Source organism: Helianthus annuus, chromosome 5 (assembly GCF_002127325.2).
Source record: "Helianthus annuus cultivar XRQ/B chromosome 5, HanXRQr2.0-SUNRISE, whole genome shotgun sequence".
Classification (NCBI taxonomy): Eukaryota; Viridiplantae; Streptophyta; class Magnoliopsida; order Asterales; family Asteraceae; genus Helianthus; species Helianthus annuus.
In genome coordinates this window covers 42,635,977-42,645,805 of record NC_035437.2, presented here as the reverse complement: position 1 = coordinate 42,645,805, position 9,829 = coordinate 42,635,977, and the positions used below count along the sequence as shown (strand labels likewise).

The following is a 9,829-nucleotide window of genomic DNA, read 5'->3' as shown; positions in this document are numbered from 1 at the left end:
ATTCATACAAAGTCTAAGTCAATTCAATATTCAATTCATGTCAATTATACTTGATTCTATTTTTATTTCATTTTGATATTTCAAATTTCATTTAAATTTTTCAATCCCGTCAAAGTGAGTTCTTGTGACAGACATGTAGTAACTGGAAGGGTTAAGTACCGGTAGTCGGGACGTCCTGTCTAGGCTGGCAATCGTATAAATCCAATAAGGACCAGTTTACCTACCTGGGGACTAACGATGAGAGTACCGATACCTATTAGGCCAAAGCATGTCACATCAAACGTCACGGAAACTAACAACACTTTGATAAGTCAACGTGTCTGTGTTAACTCATTGACACCCTCCAATATCTTTTCACATCACCCCAACTTGAGTCATTTAATATTTCACTGTTTCTCTTTGGGTTAAGTGTATGTCGACGGGTCGACATATGCGAACCATGCGAAAGCTCAGTAATTACGGGGGCCCACGTGATTATGAAAGTGACGCATGGAAGGCGTACCATGCCTTACGATGTGCCACACCTACAAATTTTCAATATTTCATTTTTTGAAATATTATTTTATCCTAAGTTTTATGTTTTTAATAATGTTTTATTCCATTTTTCATTCGATTGTTAATCTTTAAATTCTCAATCAGTATGCGATAATCCTTGTAGATGTCTTCTAAACGTCTTTGTATTGGAAAACGTGCTGGCAACTCCAGCCGACGCATGGCAGCCCATATCGCCGAAGAGATGGCCGCCATTATTCCCAACATTGTCGTACAAGTTCAACAAGCTCTCAATAACCCAGAGACCCACGATGGAGCTAATACCTCGAGGTGCACCTACAAACACTTCAAATCATGTGATCCCCCCTACGTACGAAGGAACCACCGGTGCAACCGTTCTTTTCCGCTGGTATGAGGAGATGGAAAGTACATTTCTCAATTGTCAATGCCCTGACAATCGCAAGGTTCGTTATGCTACTGGCCGCTTGTTGGGAAACGCACTCACTTGGTGGAATGCTGAAAAGAATACGCGTGGTGCTGAAGCCGCAGTGGCTTTGACATGGGAACAACTGAAGGAACTAATGACTGAAAAATTTTATCCTCGGCACGAGATTAAGAAACTTGAGGATGAATTTTGGGTTTTGGAACAAGACAGTGGAGATAACATGGCATATAATAAGCGGTTTCATGAGTTGAGTAAGATGTGTCCGTACTTATTCACACCACTCACTCGTCTTATAGAGCAGTACATCAAGGGTTTGCCGCCTGTTATAAAGGACACTGTGGAAGGTAGTAAACCCGAAACCCTAGAGGCAGCTATGCGACTTGCTGGTCAACTTACTGAGAACCGTATTAAATCAAAGCATCTGAACCGTAACGGGGTCAAGGGGTCATCTAGTGAGGCTCCTGCTGAAGAGCCGAAAGAGGCAAGAAAAACTAGGATCGAATCTCCCTCCCACTCCAACAAAAAGAAGCATAGGGACAACGAGAAGAACTATGCAGTAACCACACCAAATAAAAAACCTTATACCGGTTCTTTTCCTAAATGCAACCATTGCCAATATCACCATCTACCCAACTTCCCATGTCGACAATGTACTGGCTGTGGACGTTTTGGCCACTTAGTCGATGCATGTCGCATCCTCCAGAACCAAACCACTAACAAGCCATGAAACCCTGAGAATGCACAAAGTCAACCCTTCCCTCAACCCAATCTAATGATGGTTCCATATCAACCTCAAAACATGACTCCACCCTATTATCAACCTAATGCAAGGGCATGCTTCAATTGTGGGGATCCAACCCATTTTGGAAACAACTGCCCAAGATTAGTTAACATCATTAATGCCCAAGCCCAGGCTAACCCGATTAACCAAGCAAACCAGGCAACAGGAGGTAGAGCCTTCAACGTTAATGTGAATCAAGCTGGCGCTAACAATGACGCAGGAAACGTATAATTCAAGTCTGAATGGACAAAACCTTTCTACTGTTTCAATCTCAAGGCAATTAAAAGTTTTGATGTTATTATTTTCAATTATCGTTGTTTCCTTTTTGTGCTCAGATAATTACGTTAATGTTATGTTGACTAGGGCATTTTATGCTAAAGTCGTTTAATATCTTTATTGTTCCATTGTCTTTTCATAATTTTGATATTTTGCATTATAATTAATTCACGTTGTTGCTATTCCGTGATTTATTATCATTACTATTTCATTTCAAGCAATTACCCGACTTGGCCCGCAAGGGACAAGGACGTGGTCACAGCTTAACTTGCAAAAGTTAAGGACACATGCAATATTCTATTAAGCTATGGTTGTTTATGTTTTGACAATACTTGTTTAGTGCGTGAGTTAGTAGTGTCATCCCATAGAACCAATCATGATCTGATAACGAAGCCAATGTAATTTGATAAGGACATGGTGGATACGCCGCTGGTACTTCCTATATAAAAGTGTTCTTATCAAACTATCAAAAGCCTCGTTGGACTGATCATGGGAAGTTTTGTGTAAGTATTGTTATGTCGTCAATCATGATTTGAATAACGATGTGGATGAAAGCTGGTAGAGACATGGTGGATACGCCGCTGGTACTTCCTATATATAAGTGCCTCTACCAATTTCCAAAAGCAGCGTTAGACTAATCATGAGCGGTTTTGTGTTAGTTGTTTTAGTTGTGTGTTTAGCGATTCAATTCTATGGCATTATGAGTTCAATCTTATCATTTGTGGCAAATTATGGGAAAGTTTCTTTTCAAAATCCCAAGTTGTGACACAGAACATAGTTTAAGCATCATGATTATATATTATAACTCAACTTGCTAACTCCCTCGTGTTACAAGTTAACTACAAAATAAATTTTCTCATAAGTCGCAATTCAATTCTAATACGACATTCTTAGGTTTCGCGATGAAATACTCGTAATATCTAAGCTATCTCATCATTTACACTCCTCGTTATGTATCTTTGGCACAAAAAGCGATTTCTTGCTTGGGTGTTTAACCCTTACCAAGAATGCTACCGCCTCAGTCAAATCTAAACGTAACCACTACCGTATCGTAGTTCAGGTGTACCCTCAACATCCTCATGATTTGTGTTTAACGATCCTTATCAGACCATACTAATTTCTTCCTGCTATTCTCAAATCTACTCGATACCTTTTTACAAATCATGAGAAAACCGTGTATATTAACCTATTGAGCAGTTTCCTTCTAATTTTGGGACGAAATTCCTAAAAGTAGGGGAGATTGTAACATCCGTCAAAAACCGATCTCCGAAACCTGACCCGTTATAATATCCAATTTCAAATTCCCAATTTAATCTTACAGATAATTTTCATTGATTTATTTTATTGGAATATCTTTAGTTTAAAAAAAAAACAACCAACGTAATATTTATAAAAGCTAGTTTTAGTTAAAATTTTATGTTATAAATTATATGTAATAAAGGAATTAAATTGTTAAGGTTTATTCTAGTTTTCGTTAGTATCAAAACTTATCAAAACTCAAGGCTAAACTGAAAATATGAAAGAATGTTTATTATATTAATTCATGCTAATCAATTGGTGTGCCGTTTCTTTTCCCATCTATAATCGCGTAACCGAAAATTGTTTTCAAATTAAACTTCAATGATCCAATCAATGTTTTGTAACCGATGGCTGATCCGATCATATGAATCGCTAATCTATTGTTTCCGTTTGGTAGACTTCACACCTCAAATACAAACAGTTAGCAACAACCGTTTCACTAGTTTCTCTACAACACTACCACTCCTAATTTCTCTAGTCCGACACGGTTCTGATACAACAACGAACACAACCATCGCATAGCCCTTTCTCTGTTACGAGTAGCCGTTGCACCAGTCACAACTACCATTTGGTCTATCGCTTTGTCGTTCGCAGCCTTCGTCACCAAGAAATACCAGCAAACTCTCGCCGCGTTGGTTTGTTCTTTGCTCGTTCAAATGCAACATCACCTCGGACGATTTCTTTGATTATCTACTTGAGGGTGATCTTTATCTTTTTGAAGTTTTCCTCAATTTCGTGCGGTATCATTTTCGTGGAATCAATCTTCGTAAACAGTGAGTAAACTCTCTCCCCTTTTTATCATTAACTTTTTGGGGTGTATCATTGTGTTTGATTAATTGTTTTTATCTAAAATTGAGCATGCAAAGCCTAGTGTGTCGTATATGCATTATGTGTCGTTGTTGTTTGTTTGTTGAGGTTATCGTTGTTGTTGTGTTGGTCATCATAGTCAATAGTCATTCATTCAGTGGATCCACGGCTGACCTTTCCTCATGGCCTGGAGATGTCGGTATCGCCCCATTACTCTTGGGCTGACCTTTCCTCCTAACTATGGGACGTTGGTATCGCCACAGTCACACCCTTTATGGGTGTGGGACGCAAGGAGTCGGTTTTGGTTTTGGTTTTGGTTTTGGTGTTGGTCTTGGTCTTGGTCTTAGTCATTACTCTGTTACCATTCTATGTGCATATTACTTGTGCATTGCTTTCACATGATTAATTGCATGCTTAATTTTCAAATTAATATTTGGAATTAAAAAGGTAAAACATATTACTTTTATTTCTAAATTTTTAAATGGTAAACCTACTTTACTTAACCAAAGTTTACTCGCCAGCTCTTGTAGCTGACCCAGAAATACTATTTTACACAAGATACAGGTGTAGAGGATTGAAGACTGGACTGGATCAGGATCACATAGGAACTTTGCCTTAGTAATAAAAAAAAACAAGTTTGATGTATTATATGAATATTTGAAACTTATATGAAAAGTGTGACATTTAATCTTGACATGTTTAATTATGAAATTTTAATAGTGTCATAACCTTTGGGCAATCATCATGCCCCGTACCATTCCGCTGCGGGTCGGGGTGTGACACCTCCGCCACCACACAACCGTCCCCAAGACATGAGTGGGAGCAGCGGAAAGAAATATAAGAAGAACTGGCGGGACTCAGCTTCTGGAACATACTCGTCCAACGACGCTCGTGCAACAATTAGCAAACTCGCAGAGCATAAAAAAGCAAAGCAGGAGAACCGTGAGCGACAATGGACTCCTCTCCCAAAAACACTGGCGGAGGTACTCAGCACAGAGGATTATCAATTTAAAACTCCTTCGCCAATGAAAAACAAGCAAGGGCAGGATCCAAACCAGTATTGTGAGTACCATAAGGATAACGGCTATACCACAAATACTTGTATAAGTCTCCGTACCGAGATCGAGAAGGCACTAAAAAGTGGCGAACTCACCCACTTACTTCAAAATGTGCGGAAGGACATCAAACAGATTACTCGCGGGGATGAGGGGCCGAGCAAAAAAGCTAAAACTTAAGCCGCGCCAGAGCAACAAACATACAATAGTTTCCTTCATATTGGTTAAGTTCTTCAACTTACCAATCTTTGGCACAGGACTATTCGTAAGAGTAAATTAAGTCTCAATTAATTATCCTAAGAAACAACTTTGTAACTATGGCCTCTGAGCCCTATCCAAAATCAATACAAAGTTTGTTATATTATTTCTGTGTTTATTACAAAGTGCATGCAATTCCTTTTGGTAAGTGCAAAAACACTATGGTAACCTTAACACAAGTCTCATGAACGGTATGTGATCACACGTATCGCGCAAGGCCCAGCCGAACGTTCGCACATAAGCTTTATACCACCTTTATTCACCTTACATAATCAAAGAAATTATACTCATGCAAAATATTGTAGTTCAAACATATATTATAACAGTTACTGGCACACCGCACGCCTTAACAAAAAACCATTTATATGCACAACAATGCATCGACAAAGTTACTTGCGCCATAGCGCATTAACAAACGGGGATCCATATCCCAAACCTATTTCAACTACTAATTGTTCATACAAGCACAAAAATCAAGGAAAACCTACTCTAGGTCTTCATCATCGTCATCCTCTCTATCTGGGAAAACTTCCTTCAACTGTGCTACGAAATCTTCAGACTGCAGCGCAACAGTAATAAGGTCCATCATGGGAAGTTACAAAGTGTTATATTGAGCCTTCGTAGTAGCAATAGCAGCATCAGTATCCACACCATGCGTAGCAGACCTACTGGTATCCCAATCAACTTTTAAAGCATTAACAACATGTTGAGTACATTCCATGTACCCTTGGGCATACCCATCGTTACGCGCAACAACCAGCAGGTGCGCAACTGTTTCATCCAGCTCATTGGAATTAAGAACAGAATTGGCAACCTGCGCAATAAGACAAATAAGAAAGTGTATAAACATCTCAAAATATTATCAAAAGCAGATATACTTACGCTTATGATTCCGTGATCTTTCAACCATAGCATGTCATTCTTCAACGGTTCAATTTGACTCTCTGCCGTCACCCGGGCAGTCTCAGAACTTTCCAACTTTTCTTCGGTTTCAACAAGACAGCGGGAAGTCTCAGCTTTTTCAACCCGTTCAAGATGCAAGTCTTTTTTGGCAGACTCAAGCTCCTCTTTAAGTTTTTCCTGCTCAGATAATAACGAGGTAAGTTCGTCTATCTCCTTATCCTTCAGGGCAAGGGTGGCGCAAGTTCGTACCTCTCTCTGTTCGCTCCTCTTTCGATGAGAACGCGCTTCATCACGCGCCGCTTCAGCATCAGCTTTTTCTTGCTTCAACTTCTCTCTATCCGCATCTTGTTTCTTCAGTCTCTCGACTTCAGCCTTGAGATTATTGATGACGTTGCGGAGGCCCATTTTTTTCATTATTATCATTCTTACAGATCTCCCTCCAACGTTTACGTTCCTCATAAAGGAGAGCAGCTTCATCCTCTGCTTTTCTTTTCCAACCAGCAACAGACCACTCTTCATTTTTTTGGTCACTCTCAAACTTGGCCCGATCAGCTTCCAATTTAGCCCTTAATAGGGCAGCTCGGGCCTCATCTTCAGCAGCTTTCTTCTTGGACGCCTCAAAAGCAGCCCATTCCTTTTGCGTACTACGCCACTCATGCACTATACGTTGCGTAGTGGACGCATAGGTAGCAGCTTCTTCAAGAAAAGCATGATAAGTCTGCTCGTGAGGACGTCCCTCTTGAAACTTGATCTCCCCAGGAGGAAAGGTCCATTGAAACCAGTCACAGCACACACGCCAGTCGGAAAAGGTATCACCTTTTTTCAATTTCCACACCGGCGCATCAATCTCATCCGCCTTTTTCTCCGAGTAACATCTGTAATAATAATCCCCTGGAGTTTCATCCGGGCAGATAGGAGAATTTTCATCTATTTGAGCAAAAAAGCCTTGGTCACCAGCCGGGCTTCTTTCAGCATTTACCGGCGCGGAAGTCATGGAAGAGGCAGGGATAGTTATCACCGGGTCTTCAGGAACGGACCTCCCTTTCTCTAGATCACGCGCCACGACTTCAGGAGACTTAGGACGAGTAGCATCAACATCCGCAGACTCCGGATCCACAACTTTCTCTGATTCAACGTCAGCAGACTTTTCTACTTCTGGATTCTCCACCTTAGCAACCTTCTCCGCCTCATCCCCAACGGCTTTGGAACCTTCTGGCTGTTCACTGATTGGCGCACGAGGTGGTGAGGGCGGGAGGTCCGCATTAACAACAGATGATGGCTCCACACTAGCAGCTGGAGTTTCCTTTTCTGCAAGAGTAAAGTGCATATAAACATTTAATACGCAGAAAAGACAAAATTACGAAGACAATCACCTGGGGGAGGTTTACAATAAAAGCGTCCAAGTTGCCTCGCTTGTTAATTTTTCTCCTCGGTATCTTCTTAGCAGGCTGCGCCTTAGCCTTAGTTTCAACTTGTTTCCTCTTCCCTGTCTTCGTCTTCAACAGAGGTTCAGGACTGGACTCTAAGTCAATTGGATATTCAGGATTAGAGGCAGGGATATCTGCGGTATCCCGAGGCTCCGCCTTCGGTCTCTTCACAACTACAGGCGTAAGTCCTTCCAACGAATCAGACACCACTATATAATCACACCAGGATTCAGAGGAACGGCGCGTACCTTTCTTCTCTCCCCTGGAATTTTTTACTTTTGATGATTGGGCTTTCGTCGTATCAGTCTTTTTCAGCGCAATGTTAACGGCCGGCGCACGCTTTTTCTTCTCCGGGCCTATGCCCAGGTAGGTTAACTCACCTACTTAAAAAGGAAAAATATTGCTATATTACCCTACGCGCAAACACAGCAAAGAGTAATATTGCAATATATACTAAAACCCAAAGTAAACTTACCAGCACCAGTTGGGGGTTGCGCGGCTAGCTCTTTATCTCGCGGAAGGGCAAAATTCTTAACTATTTGTAGGTACCAGAGCTCCTCATCAGCCCTTTTTGGGATGGTGGCCATCTTCCCACCCTCTCTCTCTCTCTCTCGAACGCGACAACGTATAAAGAGACAACTGCAAAAGGGAAAATAGGAGCAAATTCACAAAAAAGAGACGAAGAGAAAGAAAAGTAAGAAAATCCCAAATCTTACTTTTACCATCTTCCATGTATACCGGCTTATCTTCCCAATCCATCCGCCAGAAGAGACTCATGCCAGCACCAACTAGGGCTTTCTCCGGAAGTTTAATCGACGGAATGTCCTTCAAATCCTGGTACCAAGTCTCCGAAAAAGGAGTCTGTATGGTCTCTATTGCAACGTCTTCATTACCCCTGAAGGTCATTTTCATCGGAATCACACCGGCTTTAATGAAGAATGACTTCGGCTTCCAGTCATGAAAAGATTTCGGGGGATGCAACAAAATCTTCTTTGCTGAAGCACGTTGGACAAAGGAGTAAAGGCCCTGAGAACAATGTATTTGGTGCAACACTAGGAAGCGATTAACCGTCGGCTCGATATGCATCGACAAACAAAGGAAGTCGAAATGGTGAATCCGAACCATTTCGATAGGATGCATTTGAGAAATATGAAATTTATAGTACGAAAGGATTTCAAGGAAAAACCTCGTTACAGGCAATCAAAAGTTGCCTGCAGCAAAATAATCCCAAAAAGGGGTAATGTACCCGACCGGAACATCTGCCGCCGTCTGACCCTCATCAGGATATCGAGCATCCCAACTATCAGGGAAGTTAAAATTTCGAACCATGTTGTCGAATGTTTCCCTAGTGTCACACCCCAACCGATGGCGGAATCATCGGGGCGCGGCACTGAGTGAAACAGATTGTCAAGAAGTTTCCATAACTATCATTACTATTCAATTTAAAATAACACGTCCCATACCATGTCTCAAACAGTAAGCTAATTATTACAGACCAAATCTAGCTAATTAATTCTGTTCCGACAACTCAGATTTAAATATAGCAATTGTTTATCTGCTTCTAGAGACCCTTGACTCAATTACTACAGACAACTATTTGTTGGACTCTAGAGCTTTATTCTAGCCTCGAGTTCCTAGCAGATAAGCATCCTAATTACCTGTCACATACGTTAAAATAAAAGTCAATACACATAGTGTAAAGGCGAGTATACAAGTTTGATAATAGCATATAGAGTTCGTAATAGTTTACGCATAACCAGCACGTACACAGCGGAAAACGAAGCATGTTAATTATCGACACGGATCTATCGATACCAATGACTGCGAGTTGACTGCCCGAGGCAGTTCGTAATACATGATCACCACTGTAATCCATGCAAATAATTGTCTTTAACAACCCCAGCATTAGCGGGTGCTGAGTCCAAACTATAGTACTATCGTCGTTAAGGCTGGTAGACAGCATTCCATGTGTAAACATAACAAACAAGCATTCACTAAGTCACGTATAACATGCAGTAATGGTTAGCGTTTAAAAGTATTGCGTAGTGTGTTCGATGTGTTTTAGTGTAAGTAACGTATGTAACAC

At 41.0% G+C, this 9,829-nt stretch overlaps 1 protein-coding gene across 1 annotated transcript; it reads left to right on the top strand.

The window, feature by feature from the left end:
• Positions 1-803: 803 nt before the first annotated feature.
• LOC110942620 lies at positions 804-1,664 on the top strand. Its single transcript, XM_022184394.1, has one exon. The coding sequence runs from the start codon at positions 804-806 to the stop codon at positions 1,662-1,664; it is 861 nt and encodes a 286-aa protein (XP_022040086.1).
• The last annotated feature ends 8,165 nt before the right edge of the window (positions 1,665-9,829 follow it).

What these genes read in the sequence shown, in the direction of transcription:
- LOC110942620 (XM_022184394.1), top strand. Translation starts at nt 804, where the DNA reads ATGGAGCTAATACCTCGAGGTGCACCTACAAACACTTCAAATCATGTG.